Genomic DNA, 21637 nt, shown 5'->3' on the forward strand with positions numbered 1-21637 from the left:
GTGTGTGTGTGTGTGTGTGTGTGTGTGTGTGTGTGTTTCGGAGGATCATCAGCCTTATAGTGTGATGGTGTTGACAGCCTTCACAGCTCGAGGTGCCCAGGGGGAAAGACTACCGGACACTTCACTCACTCACTCACCCTGACTCCTAATGGTGGGTGGAGAATGCCTTAATGCCCAGCGAGGTACCCGAGTGGTGAGGGGGAGGGGGCTACCACTGTGTTTTATATCACTGTAAGAATGTAAGTAGAAACGTTGCCTCAAGGGGTCAGTGCAAAGGAGAAACCAAGATAATTAATTCTGGTGACATGACCGAGAGTTTTAGCTGAGCATTTTGTGGGTATAAATATCATAAGTTTTGTTAGTTCTCAATACCTCACAAATTTTTATGGTGTACAGAACGTTCATCATTAGTTGTTATCGTCATCCTATAACGCCACACACTGTCACTGGGGTTATTAAATTATTAAATACAATAGTTATAATAAGATACGACATTATACGTTAATGATATTGACAACAGAGGTAGACTCTCCTTACTGCTGTTCCCTCGTTATCTCTCTACTGCGCGTGGCAGGGTTTTAAATATTCATAAATAATAATTATTTCCTACACCGAATGAGAAAATATGTGTAGCTACAGTAGTCTCAGTGTAAGTATGACGTCCTGGTCGCTGCCGTGTTCGTGTCGTAATTCCGTTCTCACTCATGTACTTGGTGGAAAAATTAACTTAAGAATCTTAAGAATCCTGAGGTTAATTTATATATTGAGTAATAAGCACCTGTATAGTGCTTCACCTGGTGGCTTGAGATGTGGTAACTCCTAGAGGGTGTTACCAAACATGTGTAATATGTTAGTAACGCTTCATATAACATGTAAAGATTTTGGGAACATGTGTGAACCGCAGGTGATGGTGCCAGGCGTAGTAACACTTGTGTAATGTGCGAGTAATTCACTTATCTTAAACCTTACCAAAACTATCAGGTAGAGTTTTGCTTGTCTGTCTGAATCACACACACACACACGGCAAAATTCCTGAAAATATGGAAATCAGTTTGAGACGTGACAGCCTCTGAACATGTGTCTGGAATTCTTGATCTACAAAGGCATCCAATTCTCACCGTCATTGTGCTGTAGGTGCACCATCCTCTCTAGAGTCTCTACAGCCCCAGTACATTACAGAATTGTGTCTCTATCATGAACCACAATCTTACATCCACACTAAATGATGTAGAGTCATATTTTGGTAACTTTTGCCCAACAACCCAGTTCATATATTATTATTATTATTATTATTATTATTATTATTATTATTATTATTATTATTATTATTATTATTATTATTATTATTATTATTATTATTATTATTATTTTCAGTATTATTATTATTATTATTATTATTATTATTATTATTATTATTATTATTATTATTATTATTATTATTATTATTATTATTATTATTATTATTGTTGTTGTTGTTGTTGTTGTTGTTGTTGTTGTTGTTGCTGTTAATATTATCTAATATACTATAGGACCAGTCATGTGTGTGTGTGTGTGTCTGTTCTGGGCAGCCTAAACGGCACAATCGTTTTTCATCAAACTTGGTTGAAAAATCGTAGAATGAAACAAACCTGGTCCCATATCGATGGTTTCTTTAGGAAGCCATTACATAACCATTTTATTTACACTGGAAAAACGATGCAAGTCTACGGACTTGGCGCACCCTCATTCGCTGTACGCTGTCAGCCCACGATTGCAGTTATCGTACGGCTCCCTCCTCCTCCCCCCACTTATTTTCTTAGCCTACTTTTTTTTAATGTTGTTTGGATTAGTAAAGAAAGGAAGATGAGTAAATAGAAGAATAAAGAAGGAGAAACAAAAAATTGTTAGAGATAACAGGTGAGGGGAAGCTGAGTTTCATCATGCGTCTGGATGCGCAGTTTCAACGTTACCAGACGACCTTACAGCTACAGTGTATACTTATTCCTGTGGCTGACTGTACATGGAAAAGGGAAGAGATAAAAAGATAATAACAGGAATGCATGGAAAAGATGACTACAATAGACACATGGTGAATATAGACAGTGAAACAGACAGGAGGTTGACAAAAATTGACAGATTCATACATGCACACATAGACAATATGGCAACTAACATGACAGACAGACAGCTGACTGACTGGTTCACATTAGACAAACAGGCAGACACACGCCAACAACGGATAAGACAGACAGATTTGACGACACAAAGAGTACAGACGGGCTTACATTCAAACACCACGCAGACGAACAGACAGTTGGGATGGCAATAGAGAGGACGGATAGACTTGAGACAGATTAGAAGGCATTTATAAACCAGAATAACACCAAATTGACCATAGCTGCGTCAGTGAGGGTAGGAGGTCTTACATCCACCAGCGTAAATAATAATACGCATTGAAAACTAACACCCTCGCGTGGAAAGAACATCGATGGTCGGTCAGTCATGTGAGATGGGCCTAAAACTGACTAACGTAGATGATGACTATGATGACTTAACACAGGTGATGACTTAAGCAGATGGTGACTAATCTAACCAGAATCAAGGTCACTTCTCTTCATAATATAATTTATCTCGGAATGATCATCGGTGATTCATAATAATTTTTTTTTTATGATTTTAACCTCTCCTTGTGGCGAATATTTCTTTAACTAATTATTCTAACCTTTATTCTATTCCTTCTTGTAGTATATTAGATACTGTAAGTCTCACGACCACGACCATGATTATAACAACCACGACCATGATTATAACAACCACGACCATGGTTATAACAACCTCGGTAAACTGTACCACCGGACTCGCCACCGGGCATGAAGGGCCCACCATCACTTGTAATTATTATTATTATTAGTAGTAGTATTGTTATTATTATTATTAGTAGTAGTATTGTTATTATTATTATTAGTAGTAGTATTGTTATTATTATTATTATTATTATTAGTAGTAGTAGTAGTATTGTTATTATTATTATTATTATTATTATTATTAGTATTGTTATTATTATTATTATTATTCGTATTGTTATTATTATTTCTTCCATACTGTTTCTTTACTTCCAGTTTATGTTTATAACCTCACGTATTATTATTTTCCCAGGAGACACTTCGTCACAATTTCACCATTACCAAAACCTGCATTCCATATTTTTTTTCCTAACCTGAATAACGCTCCAGTAAGTTCATTCCTTCATAAATTACCTTGCTGCAGGACCTATTTTTGGCAGCGTAGCTCGTCCTGGGGAAAATATGAGCTAACGTTCCTAACATATATGTCATCATACATTGGATATTTTTATTCATAAATTTATTTATTTTTGTCGTATTTTTATTCTGGAGCTGAGCAGTAAATTATCCCCGGTGATATATGATATTCGGCTTGTCGTATATATTTCTGTTGTGTGTGTGTGTGTGTGTATGTGTAATAATAATAATAATTAACGGTTTATTGAAAGCATGGCAGCCAGAAGGCTGAAGATATACAGTTACATAATTGGGGAATGGGTTACTTGATTAAACAAATAATGAACAAGTAACATAAGTGATACAAATATGATATATAATAACTAGGTGGGGAGAAGGTCATACTACAGGGCATTTCAACATAGTGATAGTGCAAAAGGTAAGATTGGCTTCGAGTGAATACACTGGTTGATTACGAGTTGTTGATAATTTTTACAATGGTTGGGACTGGGCTGTTCTTATAGCGATCAGTACATGCTCGTTATGGGGACGAGGGATCTCGGGTAGTAGTAGGAGCCGGTGTCGAGGATGGTGCAGAAGCTTCTCACCAAATTTGCAGATGAGGTCGTGGTGATGGTCAGAGTGAGCCGAGAGGGTAAGTGTGTTGAGCGCTTCTTGGTATGTGGAGTAGGAAGGGGAGAGAATAATCTTGCATGCCCTCTTTTGCACTTTTTCTAGGTGTTTACGTTGTGTGGCATTTAGGGAGGAAGACCAGGCAGGGGAGGTATAGGTATGTGTGTGTGTGTGTGTGTGTGTTACTTTCGCAGAACTATTGCATTGTGACCTTGCCTCATTGTAGGTATTGATCCTTACGCGCCTGTGTGCGTGTGTGTGTGTTTCTGTGTGTGTGTGTGTGTGTGTGTGTGTGTGTGTGTGTGTGTGTGTGTGTGTGTGTGTGTGTGTGTGTGTGTGTGTGTGTGTGTGTGTGTGTGTGTGTGTGTGTATGTTTCTGTGTGACTGTCTGTATGTGTGTGCCTAATAACAATAATAATAATAATAATAATAATAATAATAATAATAATAATAATAATAACAATAATTAACCGATTATTGAAATAATCCGACAACCATATACTGAAAATAAACAATAAACATGATTAATTACACACATGGCGATATTATGAATAAAGTTGTGGTGAATAATCTAGGTAATTCACCCGGGCGTCTACTTGCCATAGACAGAAGTACAAGGATCTCATGGGTCGGGAGAGACGCACATAGGGGTATACTCTGACAATATGACCTGATGTATACTTAAGTTCGGTTGACCCAGTATACCATGGAGTTTATGACCCTGAAGGTGTTATCAGGTCAAGGCGTCAGGGTCAGGTTTTAAGGGATGTTTCGTTATATGGTTGGGGCAGGTGGGAGGTATCAGCAGGTGAGGGTCTGGGTATAATGCTGGTACTGGGGAGTTTGTCATACATAACATAACATAATATAACATGGCATAACATAACATGGCATAACATAACATAATATAACATGGCATAACATAACATGGCATAACATAACATGGCATAACATAACATGGCATAACATAACATAATATAACATGGCATAACATAACATGGCATAACATAACATAATATAACATGGCATAACATAACATGGCATAACATAACATAACATGGCATAACATAACATAACAAACATAACATAACATGGCAGAACATAACATAACATAACATGCAAACATAACATAATATAACATTACATAACATACATACATAACATAACATGGCATAACATAACATAGCATACAAACATAACATAACATGGCATACAAACATAACATAAAATGGCATAACATAACATAACATAACATACAAACATAACATAACATGGCATAACATAACATAACATGGCATAACATAACATAACAAACATAACATAACATGGCATAACACAACACAACATAACATAACATGGCATAACATAACATAACATACAAACATAACATAATATAACATGGCATAACATAACATAACATACAAACATAACATAATATAACATGGCATAACATAACATAACATACAAACATAACATACATAGCATAACTATGACAACATAATATAACATAACATACAAACATAACATAACCATGACAACATAACAGACATAACCTAACATAACAGACATTACATAACATATCATAACATAACAGACATTACATCACATAACATAACATAGTCAACTTGAGGTTTTATATTATTATCTTATTATATTAAAAAACTGCAAGAGATTTTTCATAAACTTTTAAGAAATTTATGAATTTTGGCTGATTTCCTTTGGTGCTACGATGGCTTCTGTCAAGTATTTCCTTTCACCCAAAATTGTGAATTCCCCGGGTGATGGCGGGAGGGAAGCAATCAGGCTGATGCATCTTGGCGTCTTAAGAAAGCAGTTATGGCAGCAATGAACCGCGAGAGGAGGGAGATAAGGAGGACAGGTACTTGGTCTGACCAGGTGTGTCTCACCAGGTGCTTCAAACACCTGGTGTCAGGCTTCTCTACCATAGATGTGTTTCACTGAGGGATACTCCACATAAACTTCCAACGTAATGGTCATATAGGAAAAACATGATAAAAACGCAGAATAATGACTAACTGGAACTTCAAACTTTATATCAATTATTTTCTTTCCGACTTTGATAATATAGTGACGGGATAATATAGTGACGTTAATCTTACAAAGTGTTGCGTATATCTGCCATGTGTTGCGGGGATAATCATGCTATTAATTGTTAAAAACGCCGCCCGCAGTTTCTTACCTTTGTTTGAGTGTCTGTAACTTGAATTAATATGACAAACTGGACTCTACTGTATTTAAGTCTGTCTTTGCTATCTTAACCAAACTTTACTGAAATCAATTAAATTATATTATTCAAATATTTCATGTTTATGTCCTTCACTAATTAGAATAATGTTGACCTTTAAGTTTGCAAAAATTAGTCTGGGAGATAAAAATATGTTATATTGTGTGGCAACCCAGACTATGTTACGTGGTGGTACAGACCATGTTACGTGGTGGTACAGACCATGTTACGTGGTGGTACAGACCATGTTACGTGGTGGTACAGACCATGTTACGTGGTGGTACAGAACACGTTACGTGGTGGTACAGACCATGTTACGTGGTGGTGCAGAACATGTTACGTGGTGGTACAGAACATGTTACGTGGTGGTACAGAACATGTTACGTGGTGGTACAGACCATGTGACGTGGTAGTACAGAACATGGCAGGCAGTAAGGAGGAACACGGTACGTAACGACCCTGAACGTTATAATTACCAGGGGGAGAGAAGACTTGTATGGTACTCATATTTCTTATGCATTGGGAATTATCGTTCTAATAGTGTGTAATCAGGAAGATGTATGGTCAGTAATTGTAGCTGTAAGTGTGTTTGTAAACTATCCCTCATATTGTTTCCATTTTATAGCGAAAGTTAAGTGGTGCGTCAAGATATATGCAAAAATATATATATGACCAGAGATAAATTGACGTTATAAAAGTCACATCAGAGTAAAGAGTCACTGAACCAGTAAAGCAATAAGGTCAGTTGTGTAAAGGGAAAGGTATTTAAATTGTATGTGTTGACGTTTCTGACTCACCAAAATGAAGGTTGAGAAGACGCAAAGATGGAGCAGGAACTACGATACTCATTCAGTAATCCGTTGGTTGTGGGGAGGGTCATGGCCACGTGTAACCTGATTGTGTATGTGTGTGTGTCGGAGATGGAGTCCCTGACACCATCAAGGATCCGCTCACACACACACACAACAGTTTAATGTACAGTAAACTAGTATTTACTCAGCACAATACGTGATGATCATAGGTCCCCGAAGATTGTGTTGATGCGATGTCAACACAACGTTAAATCAGAGTCAACTTGGTGCTGTGATCACAGACAGGTGCACCAATATCACTCTTATATGAGTCATGGTTAAGTGAATCATTGATGACCTATTCATGGAAACATAAATATGTATCCGAGGTGAAACACAGTGAAATCTTTAAGATGAATTACGAGATATGCTGTACCGTACTCACACAAACTACTACAACTATTTTGCTGTAACTCGGAATCGAGTATGACGATCATCTACCTATGATACGATATATGAGTTATTAAAGATGTCACCTTCGTTGGTGAGCTCTGGGGTGACTCGAGAGGCCGATACGGGACTGGCAGGGCCGTCCTCAGATGTTGCACGAGTGGAGGGCTACATCTAGTACGGGAGGGGCGTCTTTCTGGTGCTAGCGCTTGTCTGCCTCGGTATGCTCCTCCAAGCGTTCAGTGTAATGTTAGCGCTGCTTTAAATAGGGATAATTGTCTAAGGCGATAATTTCTATGTTGTAGTAATAAAAACAAAAACTACCAGACACACACACACACACACACACACACACACACACATATATATATATATATATATATATATATATATATATATATATATATATATATATATATATATATATATATATATATATATATATATATATATATATATATATATATATTATATGCTGATAACCACATAGGAAACAAGAAAACACGAAGTTCTCAAGCGCTTTCGTGTAATTCACATCTTTAGGGATGAGTACAGATTATGGAGTAATTATTGACAAGGCTAATGTATACAGTAAAGGAGATAATAACCAGCAAGACCCATTATTAGCTCAGTTGGTTCAATCACTTATACGTTGTCTAAATGGTAAGTTTCTTTACTAAACCCCATTGTTGGCAACATATCAAACCCTAATATTAAGATTAATATAGAGTTAGTTGATAAACTCAATAACTTACACAGTAATTATGATTTTAAACTTGTCAGTTTTGATGCATGTAACATCGCTTTTTTTCAAAGGTCCCAATTGATGATTTGCTTGAGTGCATCACAGATTCCCTTGAGAATATTTCCTTGACTGTCTCAAAACAATGTTTTCATTGAACTTATACTTTGTATTTAGGATTGTAAATCTAAATTAAATGGAGAACATTATGGCTAAAAAAATTGGTATGGCGATGGGTAATCCGCTTTCACCAGTAATGAGCAACTTATAGAGGGAATTTTTTGAGAAGAAACTATTATTAATATTTGACTACCTTCAGCAGTCTGGTTTAGATATGTAGATGATGTAATATGTCTTTGGCCATGTAATGAGGACGTAAGTCTTTCTACTACTACTTAACAACTTGGCTCCCTTTATCAAATTCACTGTGGAATTAGAAAATGAGTGTAAATTACCATTCCTAGGCTGTCTGATCCACAGAATAGGTAACACCTTTAAGTTCAGTATTTATAGGAAACCTACTAATGTGTGTTCATTATTCTGCCCACCATAATAGAGTCAAACAGTCAGTATTATCATCAATGTTTTTACCTGCTCTACCAATATGCAATCCGGAATTCATTGATGAGGAATATAAATATATCGATAATATTGGTTTAAACTTAAAATACCCAAGTTCTTTTATAGACAAATGTCTTAACATTGGTAAGAAATCTTTTTTTATAGAACTGATCCTAAGCCTCCCCATGACAGTTAGAATCTCTTAGTATTACCATTTAAAAAAAATTCTCTTAAATTCCTCGACAACTGAAAACCTGGAACGTCAATGTAACATTTAGTAACTCATGCACTGTAAAACAAGTGTTAATTAAGAACTCCCCCAGCAATGCAGGCGGCTGCATTTACAAGGTTCCTTGCAAGGAATGTAATATGTTCTACTTAGGCCAGACGAGTAAAGATCTTATACTTAGACTTACATGTAAACAACATAAATATAGTGTTATGACAGGCCAGGAGTCAAGTGTTCTGTTCATTCATATGGGAGATAATGAGCACTGCATTGACTGGGATAATGCCTCCTCAATATTACCTTGTAATTCAATTGTCAGTTGGAACATTATTGAATCTAGTCTCATTAAACATACTGAATCTGTCAACAGGAATATGAGTAATGGCGTGTACAAACTGGATAATTTTGAGATTAAGAAGATTGGTAACCAGGTGAAAAGGTTGGGTCACTACCTTATAACCTGTATAGAAATTATTTCAACATCTCCCATACTTATTGACGTATTGTAAAACTGTTTGCCAATAAATATATAATGAATTCAATATTATTGTATCTGTATAAGAATCTTTTTAACAAACTTTACTTTTGTGTAATGAAATTAATAAGACAATAACACCATTTACACTTGGCAAACCTTTCCTCATATTTTTATTTGTGCTTGATGAAATATGTCAGTTGAGTGTTGGCAGCGTTGGTGGTGATGGTGAGGGTGGTGGAGTCCTGATACCGTAACCGCTCATCATGTTAAGGTCATTGTTTGTGTCTCCTTTGGTCCTGAAGTTACAGCATTGCGGGTTGTTAGTTTTTTTGTAATAGCAAAATCGATCGATAATATATAAAAAAATTATAACAACACCAAATAATGCCTTTTTTTTCTTCTTATTTAACAGAAACTTCATAAAAAGTAGAAATGTTAGGTTAGGTTAGGTTAGGTTAGGTTAGGTTAGGGTTGGACGTGCTCATCAGCGCCAATAGCCTCGACCAATCAAAAAAAATACCGGACAAATAGCGGACAGATAGCGGATAAACAACAAGTCAAGTACAATGGTCAAGTACCTGTACCATAAGTGACCTGGACCTGAGGTGTGAGCCAGCTTATGAGCAACCCCCCCCCCACACCTCTTTACCTGTCTTACCTGGCTTTGTGTGGATGAGCCAGGTCATCCCTCTCTCAACACGTTTTCTTATTCGTCAGCTTCATAAAACAACTTTAAGGGGATTTTTTAAGCTTATCTGAGTGTGTAGTCGGCTTTCGCTCGTCTCTTTGTTTACGGTCAGTCCTTGTGGAGCTTTAGTGGATGACTGTTAGTACATGGTTGTTTGAGTTATAGTGAAACCTCCATATAACGGACTTTTCTCGATATATTCCGTTAAATGGAGGGTTTCATATCTAATGTACCCTCGATATAATGGACTTTCATCTTTATATAGTCCATTAAATAGAGGTTTTTCACTGTAATTTATTTGTTTATAGGTTTCATGAGGACCGGTGGTTTAGGATGTGGTCAATATTGTGTATGGTATGAAAAAAAAAACCTTTGTTCTCTCTTAAGTGGAGATTAATGCATTTACTTTTATTCAACAAGTTAATCATTATTTTTTGTAATTAATTTTAGAATGTACAGATAATTTTGACATGAAAAGCTAATGAAAGAAAGACCAGGGAACATCTCAAAGCTAATGCTCCTTCGTGACGCCTTAACGATGGTGATGAATAGTTTAATCTTGAAACATGGCAGAAGTTACGACGATGCGATGATGCAATAACAAAACTGGTCATTGGTTGAAGCAGGTGGTCGAGAGGTGAGATCTTTGATGCATGAAAAAGTAAATATTGATTTTGATAATGAACAAAAGACTAATTATTATGGTATAACTTTTAAGGATGATTATCTGGTAAAAAATAAACAATGATGGATATTACCTGAAACTCTAATGGCAAACAGACTAACATTAATCCTAACTAACAAATAAAAGTAAATAGTGAGTTTGTCGATAGTAAAGCATTTCCCACAGACAAATAATTACGGTTATATAATTCCTTATAATGTACCTGAGTTTAAGTGCCATACCTAACACCTGTGCGACCGCCAGGTGGAGGTCAGCTGAGTGCAAGAAATAGTATGACAAGTGAGGACGGCTTATCAGAACACACCTGGAGCCTCCACGTGTGTTGGGAGGAGGATAAGGGAGAGGAAGTAGAAGAGGAGGGAGGTGAGGAGGAAGAAGAACAGGAAGGGGGAGAAGAAGAGAAACAGGGGGGTGAGGAGGAAGAACAGGAGGAGAAGAAGGAAGAAGAAGAGGAGGAAAAAGAACAGGAAGTGGAGGAGCAAGACGAAGAGGAGGATGAGGAGGAAGAAGAAGAGCAGGAAGAGGAGGATGTGAAGAATAAGAAAAAGAAAGAGAAAGACGACGAAGATAAAGGTTCCAAGACTCACTACCACGCACCATCATGTCTCCTCCTCTCACAGTCCTCAGAGGTTCCCCTTCCTCCCCAAACCATTAGCTGAGGAGTACTGGCTTCCTAGTAGGCATGTGACTTATATAAATAGTCTCCCACTTCCTACTCTTAGGTACAACCTCTTATAAACGTCATCCCATTAAGCATCACCCCGGGGGGGGACCTCACCTCACATGTTAAATCAGAGAGGCGACACCAGTTTGTTCACCTCCAGACAGACAAACAGACACATTGGACATATTAAAAGTAAAAAGCTTATAAGCGTTTTAGCATAGATGGAGATTATTTATTTTAAACCCCTTCCATCCATTAATCTCTTGGGTTTACGCTGGGTGGTGATCAAGCTGCCACAGATGACGTGTGACTGACTCCGAGTTAGAGTAAAACCTGAAGACGAGGGGGAAGGTTTCTCTTAACTTATTCCCTGCGTGACTCACATGTAAATTTGTCCCCAGGGCGTCACGCTTCCATTTACAGTTGCCTTTACGTTGGCCCTTCCACCCTTGGCCTTTCCACCCTTAGCCCTTCCAACTTTCCCATTATAACTAAAATAAACGAATAAACCTCGACGTTGTATATATATATATACATATATATATATATATATATATATATATATATATATATATATATATATATATATATATATATATATATATATATATATATATATATATATATATATATATATATATATGTATGGCTTAAAGTCTACGGCAAATACCTGTTCGCCACCATTTATTTACCTTAATATTAACCTAATACATAAGCAACTACATCTGTGTTAAATTAGTTGAGCTCGATGCGGCATTCGGTGACTGTAGCCTCATAGTCGATATCTGCAGCAGTTGACGGAGTAGGGGCAGAAGCTCTCGTTCCCCTGAGGCATCGACATCTCATCCAGGCTGTGACATAACTTCTGGGCTGCTGCTTCTGTTCGGAGATCAGCTCCGCGAGTCTGGCGTAATCTATCCCACCAGAGGTAAACACTTTATCTTTTGAATTCTCTCCCCATATGCCCTTCTCTTGTCGTTCTCGTTCCTCCTATAGCATCGAGAGCTAACGGTGACAAACGGCCATGGGATCAAAAATCCTGATGTCGAATCAAAATGACTAAATAAATAAATAAATAATACAAGAACAATCAGAATACATTAAAAATATAAATATAATACAAAAATTAACTCCTGTCATGACATATAAAGCATTTTGGTATAATTCTTTGCTGGATATTAGTGTAGAAGTCGACGGTATATACAATGCTAGTCTGACCAACACTACCTATGATATACTCACCTGTTGTATCTTATTACAGGTAAGAGTGCCGGGCTGACTCTGAAGGTTCTCTCATCCACAATACAGTAAGTTGCTTTTAGTATTAGTAAATATATATATATAAATTTACTGTATATTAATCATTCTTTTCATTAGTGGGAGTTTACCTGGGCTTAATGTTTTGTTTTGAGAGGGAATAATTTTTTCTGTTGTTCCAAATCTCTGTCTTAGTGGTATAGTATAACACTCAGTAAATAGATTAATACAATATGAAATGAATAATACAACATCATAATTCTTCTATATTTTTTTTTACTTTTTTTTAATCTTTATTGGACCATCGGAAAAGTAAATAGGAAAGGTAATATTTTATAAAAGCTTTATTACGTGGTATATTGTTCACTTTTTTGTTTTATTAATGTGAGTTACTATCACCTGTTGGCTTCTATATTAGTGTAGAAGTCGACGGTATATACAATGCTAGTCTGACCAACACTACCTATGATATACTCACCTGTTGTATCTTATTACAGGTAAGAGTGCCGGGCTGACTCTGAAGGTTCTCTCATCCACAATACAGTAAGTTGCTTTTAGTATTAGTAAATATATATATATAAATTTACTGTATATTAATCATTCTTTTCATTAGTGGGAGTTTACCTGGGCTTAATGTTTTGTTTTGAGAGGGAATAATTTTTTCTGTTGTTCCAAATCTCTGTCTTAGTGGTATAGTATAACACTCAGTAAATAGATTAATACAATATGAAATGAATAATACAACATCATAATTCTTCTATATTTTTTTTTACTTTTTTTTAATCTTTATGGACCAGGAAAATAAAAAAAGGTAATATTTTATAAAAGCTTTATTACGTGGTATATTGTTCACTTTTTTGTTTTATTAATGTGAGTTACTATCACCTGTTGGCTGCTATTATAAATTAACCTCTTTATGGGGTAAATATTTCAAGCTTGTTATATGTTGATGGAAATTATGTTTGTAATTTAAATAGAAAAGTTCCAGCAATCACCAGGGAGTTAAAAAAAAAGGTAAAACACTTAATAGGATAAAACATGAATAATATCCAATCAAAAAATAAAAATAAATCACAAAGTCGAATAAAAACACCTGCCTACACCTGCCATTAATTCCTGACAGGTGTGAAGGTAGGGGAAAGGTAGGAGCCTGGGGGGTCGAACTGAGATGCGATGAGAATGGGAGTACAGAGAGTCCGTTATATGTGAAACCTCCCTCTACACACACACACACACACACACACACATACGTAGGTCTGGTTGCAAGGAATGTCATCATGCAAATGACTGAAGTTCTGACATGTGTCATATCCTGCCGACTCCCACTACCTCCTCCACCTCCCCACCACTACCTCCTCCACCTCCCTCCTCCACCTCCCTCCTCCACCTCCTCTCACCACTGTCTGCCCTCTGGATAGTTCCCTCTCCTTTACCATTCTCCATTCCTCCTTTCTTACATTCTTTTTACCTTTCCTTCTTTCTTTCCTTCTTTCTTTTTCTCTTTTCCTCTTTCCTTTCTCTTTTCCTACTTCCCTTTATCCTTCTCTTTTCCCTTCCTTCTGCCTTTCCTTTTCCTTTACGTTTCTCCTTTCCTTCTTCCCCTCTTCGCTCCTCTTCCTACCTCAGGGACACGTCAGGTAGCTTTCACCTTCACGATAAAACTAAAACTTTAGACTGAGTTGTATGACGAATGGAACCTATTTGTATGTATGTATGTATGTATGTATGTATGGATGTATCTATGTATGTATGTATGTATGTATGTGTATGTATGTATGTATGTATGTATGTATGTATGTATGGATGTATGTATGTATGTATGTATGTATGTATGGATGGATGGATGTATGTATGTATGTATGTATGTATGTATGTATGTATGTATGTATGTATGTATGTATGTGATAATGAGTTTCCTATGTTAATATACACGTGGTTGTGTCTCTTATACTTGTATATATGTAGAGTTTGTTATATGTGTATTCTAGAGGTAAACGTGTGTGTGTGTGTGTGTGTGTGTGTGTGTGTGTGTGTGTGTGTGTGTGTGTGTGTGTGTGTGTGTGTGTGTGTGTGTGTGTAAATGTTAATAATCAAATCCTGCAAAAGTATGTTTACACCTTAGGAGATAAGTGTATACATACATCACATAATATACATTGTTTTACATATACATAGGCCTACAGTTACAGGTGCGTGTATTCATGTGGTTGTTTGTATATGTGTTACCTGTGACACTCAGACACGGTAGTTTTTCCAGGTAAATGGAGTTTTTAATTGGTTATTAGTGACCCATTATACGTTCACCAAATTGGGTTTGTAATACTGTGATTGAAATTAGGGAATAAAATTACTGACGCCGAATGTGATTATAGAATGTGTGTTGTGGTGGAGTCCAGGAGCCTAGAGTGTGTGTGTGTGTAGGACCTGGTAGTGGGTGATTCTTCCTCGTGTGTAGGACCTGGTAATGGGTGATCCTTCCTCGTGTAGTGTAGTGTAGTGTAGGGAGACAGGTAATGTTCTCAGGTGAATATATACAGTCATAGCCTCATCATTCCGTCCCCCTATACACACACGGTTTTATATGAATGAATGGTAAAAATATAGTCATAAAACTCAAGTAATGGGGCACACACACACACACACACACACATACACACACACACACACACACACACACACACACACACACACACACCTTTTTAGTCTGTAATCTAATATATGTTGTACCTGGTCACCAAAGAATGGGATAATTCAAATAATCTCATTGTTTTGGTCGACCGGAAAATTCGTATTGAGAGAACGTGTAATGCAGCGTGAAATTTGCTGTAAAAATATATAAATAGTTTCTGAATAACTTATATTTATCTTTTATTACGTTCGGTACAACTGGGTTCAGGTTCAATGTTCAGACTTGATCGTCACGGGGTTCAATTCAGTGTTCACATAGAATAAGCAACTAACCTTTATATACTGCGAACACAGAGGCGCGGGGTGTTTATTTTTTCATTAATTAAAACCTACCCAGGTGAGGATAGCACAGGACAGGTGTTTGTGAATCAAATAATAAGGAGAAACGATATTCAGCATGTTGTGTTGTCAAAGTAAGAGAAACAATTGAGACTCTGCAATTGTGTGTAAATGAGGCAGAAAGTCAGATCAACAACCTGGGACTTGGTCACATATGGCAGCAGGATCTACCATTAGATAGTGAGAAGAAGACCAACGAATTCTATATAGAGCATTGTATATTTCTTGATTGTATTTGGTATATTTTTAAATACTATAAATACACAGGAAGTTTATCTGTATGTAAATAAGTATATTCATTGTTAAATACGTAAAGAATGTGTATGATGAAGATAAGAGTCTCTACATATACATTATATTGGCGTTTAGATCCGTCCATTTCATTATAAAAGCAATCGTAAACAGCTGAAGGGAAACACCACGAAGCGCTATAAAAAAATAGTTTAATTATCTCTCGTACACAGGTGAGCTACAACACCTGGAGACACCTGAAGCTTAATTAGAACGAGGAACACATCGATACCTGTAACAGTGTAGATAATATTCACTTTTTGGGTAAGAATCATTTTCTGTAAGGATTCTTCTCCCACAAGCAGTATACCTACACTGTCTCAATGTTGTTTATGTCTCATGATCAGCAAATTATCCCTTGGTCCCCACGTCACACACTCATCCCGTCTTAACGTTTTCGTAATTCGTTAAATATAAGATTCGTTGTAATTTTCGGATTTGGACGATTTAGTGTGACGTTAATAACAAGGTTGGGTTATTTAGGCCAGGTGTCAGGCTTGGGGGGTCAAAACGCCATGTTGGTGTCACAAGGTCACCAGGTCCGTCCGAATTACAGGTTAGGTTAGGTTAGGTTAGGGCTGGTTAGGTTAGGTTGGGTGTGTCCGCCGCCATCAACAGTGAATTGGTTCAAGAATAATCGTCAGCGTTCACAGAAATTTTATAAAATGTTTATTGCCTTTATTATATCAAGTTAGTAATTAGTTTATTTTATCTCTGTTTGATATTTTATATTAATTTTTTTTTCCAGATCAGTATCGCACATTCCGCTGCTTCATTATACTGTATATATTTACCACCAATGTCATGTGTTAAGTGACCCACACACACACACACACACACACACACATTTTCGTATGTATGTATGTATGTATGTATGTATGTATGTATGTATGTATGTATGTATGTATGTAGTTCTAATACAAAATCAGCACTTTAAAATTTTACCTAAAATAGGAATAATTTCTTTGAATTATGAGACATATTATAGCCTGTGTCTGACTCATTGAAGTTCTGACCTGAATGTTATTTCTTTGAACCTAAAAATAACCTGTAATTTATAAGAAAAATAACATACATAATAACATAAACAAAACGAAATGATGTAATACGTGATTGTTATTGTTATTTATGATCGTAATTCCCCTTAAAATGATTATAAATTTTTAATAAAAAAATGTGTATGTCTTAAGTCTTGCCTCAGTGTACAAAACGTCCTAACCTCCAGCGTCCCAACCTCCCACGTCTTAACCTCCAGCGTCCCAACCTCCAACGTCCCAACCTCCAGCGTCCCAACCTCCCACGTCTTAACCTCCAGCGTCCCAACCTCCAGCGTCCCAACCTCCAGCGTCCCAACCTCCAGCGTCCCAGCCTCCAGCGTCCCAACCTCCAGCGTCCCACCTCCAGCGTCCCAACCTCCAGCGTCCCAGCCCTCTCATCAACCTCCAGCGTCCCAACCTCCCAGCGTCCCAGCACTCCAGCGTCCCAGCCTCCAGTCCCAACCCCAGCGTCCCAACCTCCAGTGTCCCAACCTCCAGCGTCCCAACCTCCAACGTCCCAACCTCCAGCGTCCCAACCTCCCACGTCTTAACCTCCAGCGTCCCAACCTCCAGCGTCCCAACCTCCAGCGTCCCAACCTCCAGCGTAGATTAACAGGTGAACCATATCCTCTCTTACCTGTGTTATTTTTTCCGAGTTAATGTTAATCTTTGGTACCGAGGGATGGTGACCGCCGCCATGATGTTTACACTCCTAAAACATTATTGCTCATCGTTCGGTCTATTAATATTTATGTGAGATATAAATAGTGTAGTAACCAGAGGACAGATGTCGTGTTTACCTTTGGAGGTGAATGACTACATAGTGCCAGTGTCAAGAGCAAGGTAAATACACTTGTTTTGATGCGTCGGAATTGTGTTTACATGTCCTATAACACAACCAGAATAGTGATATTATAAATTAGGTTAGGTTAGGTTAGCGCTTATAACCAAAATATTAATTGGTTCTGAATGCGCAGTTTATCTTAGTAAGATTTTCATATGTACTCAGGTGGAGAGATGCACGAGCTACATATTTTACTGGTTATGTATATATTTCACCGCAGTCTAACCCCTTCACTACTGGTCGCCACTTTTAATATTTTATTCCGCCATCACCAGAGGATTTTAGTGAGCACAGAGACCCTGACAGCTAACATCACGTGCGGGGTCTCTCTCTCTCTCTCTCTCTCTCTCTCTCTCTCTCTCTCTCTCAGGTTTTAAAGCATCACATTTCAACCTCCTCTTTTAAATAATTATGTATCTCACTTTTCCTCGGACAGTAAAACGAGAAGAAAAGGAAAAAAAAGACAAATTATTACTTTTGTTTTGAATATCAATTATGTTGTATTCTTTGTTATTTTTAGACAAATTCCATACCATGTAAACACTGGCTGGGTCACCTATAGTACTTTACCTGTGAGACTAATGAGACAACCAATCAGGTGAACGTCTTCGGTAATTGTAATTTAATAATACAGTTAGTTATTTTATTCATATACATTAATATTGCGTTAAATGGGAATAAATATATCAGTATTGCCGCTCGTTTACCGCTGTCCATACCGAGGTACAACACACACACACACACACACACACACACACACACACACACACACACACACACAATATCAGGTTTAGAAATATTTAATACAGTGTACACGTTTCGTTCACTGTTTCTAACCGGCTTTGTTGTCCAAAATATAACATCCATTTTTACGCCAAGCTGGACCACAGTGTATAGAGGCGATGGCAGGAGAAGAGTTAAACCCTTTACCTAAGCATTCGTCCCCTTTAGATATCTCTGGCCAACTCCTCTTAAATATTTTCATTGTGTGTGTGTGTGTGTGTGTGTGTGTGTGTGTGTGTGTGTGTGTGTGTGTGTGTGTGTGTGTGTTTTATGAATCACAGGACACACTATACAGTATAAATGTGTAAGATTCAGAAGAAAAAAAATTAACTACAGTAGCTCAATTCTGTAGAGTATTCACAAACATTATATTTTTTACAATTAACAAAAAAATATAAATAATTTTGTCAAGTGAAAAATAATTAAATTTTTAGTAAACTTTAAAATCGGATATTCCTAGACCATGAAATTCGGCGGCTAAAACACTTTTATAAATCTTTCTTTTTTTCATCAAATATTAAAAAAAAAATCCACAGGAATATTAAGAGTTGAAATTGTGAACTATAAAATACCCTGATGTTTCTCTCATAGAATTATTATATATGTTAAAAAAGGTTCCACGTGGATAACCTTGAATGACTCTGTGTTTGGATTATTTAAACGAAACGACATAAACCTACGTAAGCTAGCCCAAAGACAAACTACTTTAAGGTGTATGTATGTATGTATGTGTGTATGTATGTTTGTATGTATGTATGTATGTATGTATGTATGTATGTCTTTATGTATGTATGTATGTCTTTATGTATGTATGTATGTATGTATGAATGTATGTCTGTCTTTATGTATGTATGTATGTATGTATGTATGTATGTATGTATGAAGAAAACGCGGCTCAATATATTACAAGTCCTAACCTGAAGTGGTTCACCGAGGGGTTCATGCATGAGGGACTAACTGTTGGGAGGTGGGCGTGGGCGTGAGCGTGGGCGGCAGTAATTGTGAGTGTCGTGGGCGGGCGGTGGCAGGTGGTTGTCATACAGGTCACGACTCAGGGCTCCCTGGTGACCACAAACCTTGTTACTGTCTCCTGTAAGAACTTTAGTAGTATTCTGTTAGACCAAAGTTATTAAGTTAAAAGTAAGTTAATCTCTCTCTCTCTCTCTCTCTCTCTCTCTCTCTCTCTCTCTCTCCTTTTAGAAAATTTGTATACGAGGCAGTTGTTGTTAGGTTAGGTTAGGTTTGGTTAGGTTAGGTTAGGTTTGGTATATATTGTATGTACAGTTTACGTTCAAGGTAAGGATCGTGTCTTGATGGAGTAACTATTTAGTAAGTTTTGGTGTGATGTGATGATGTGCTGTGACGTTGTGAGGTCTTATGTCATCTTATAATGATTAAATCTTCATGTTGTAGCATCACTCGTTGGTCATTATCGTCCATCCGCTCACATAATATACCTTGTCACACTCAAACATTCACACGTATAAATATTTAACCTAAGCACATCACACACACAATTACACATTCAAACACCAAAAAAAAACCGAACGAAAAACAGAAAAAAAATAACACGTCCCTAACCTAACCACCCAACAGTTGAGTCTCAGCCAAGGAAATAAACCTGATTAAATGTGGAGCTGTGGGTGTTGACGTGCAGGTGAGGAGGACCAACCGAATGATCACCTCCCGAGGTTTATTTTTTCACTCAACTGGTGTGAGTTATTTTTTTTTCCCCTCCTTAAAACACACACACACACACACACACACACACACACACACACACACACACACACACACATACATACACACGCGCGCGCACACACATCCGAGTTTCAGTCATGATTGGAATGCCGACATCAACTTTAAAAGTGTTGGTGAAGTTGAATATATTTCTTTATATATAGCTACCAGCGTTACTACTTTGAATAGTAAAATATAATTATACAATGTTTGGTAATTTATGGACTTAGAGGTGATGAGAGAGAAAGGATATCTTGAGTCTTTAATTATTGGAAAGATTATGTGATTTGATATTATTTTAAGATAGCAAGTAGTGACTGATTCTCTCAAAGTAGTGTTGGGTGTGACATTTTGAAGACACTTACTTTGAAGACACTTACTTTGAAGACACTTACTTTGAAGACACTTACTTTGAAGACACTTACTTTGAAGACACTTACTTTGAAGACACTTACTTTCAAGACACTTTCAAGACACTTATACTTCCAAGACACTTATACTTCCAAGGCACTTACTTTTAAGACACTTACTTTCAAGACACTTACTTTCAAGACACTTTCAAGATCTTAAAAGTCATTCGCCACTCACTAAAGCTTCTGGTAGTGTTATTCTAATCTTGGCTGACACACACAGGCAGCCTCTACGACCACTCTCCTGTAGATGTTCTTATGAGTCCTCGATAACATGGGATAATATCTGTTGTTTACTGATTTATTTGGAGTTCAGTAAATCAGTTAAGTATCGTATAATATTCTTTCATCCTGTGTGTATATACCAACGATGATTTTATATATTTTTTGTTTTATTATACATTATATATGAGTTTCGTTTAATTTTATATAGAAGGTCCCTTGAAAATTGCGATGTAATTTTGTTTTTCAATATGGCCGCCATGGTTGACGTCACCAAAGATTTCTGTATTACTGTGAATTATAAAATTCTACAAAATGGCGCCGCTCCCCACCTGTCTCTCTCTCAGGTAGATAATGAAGTAGCTTTGACAGGTAGATCGATGATAGGCGGAACAGTGACTGTGAACGTGACAACAGCCCTAGACGATATACCTGAGATGACTATAGTGAAGGAATTATACAGTGAATATATTATGCTATCGTCTCCAATTTGATGCAGGTTAGGTTAGGTTAGGTTAGGTTAGGTTAGGTTAGAGGTTAGGTTAGAGGTTAGGTTAGGTTAGGTTAGGTTAGGTTAGGTTAGTGAGGACATATGTTAATCAGTCTATCAGTAGTAGTGGATGTTATACTTGACAGTTGTAC

The 21637-nt window shown here is 37.0% G+C and overlaps 1 protein-coding gene across 1 annotated transcript in view; it reads left to right on the forward strand.

Moving 5' to 3' along the window:
• LOC121875975 (serum response factor-binding protein 1-like) overlaps positions 1-20884 on the forward strand; it is a 50702-nt gene extending 29818 nt beyond the window's left edge. The window contains exons 3-4 of the mRNA XM_042380812.1: positions 17185-17612; positions 20721-20884. Of these exons, the coding sequence (XP_042236746.1) occupies positions 17185-17612; positions 20721-20884 (592 nt within the window). The remainder of the gene's footprint in view (positions 1-17184; positions 17613-20720) is intronic.
• Positions 20885-21637: the final 753 nt, after the last annotated feature.

Source organism: Homarus americanus, unplaced genomic scaffold (genome assembly GCF_018991925.1).
Source record: "Homarus americanus isolate GMGI-L3 unplaced genomic scaffold, GMGI_Hamer_2.0 scaffold42818, whole genome shotgun sequence".
Taxonomy (NCBI): domain Eukaryota; kingdom Metazoa; phylum Arthropoda; class Malacostraca; order Decapoda; family Nephropidae; genus Homarus; species Homarus americanus.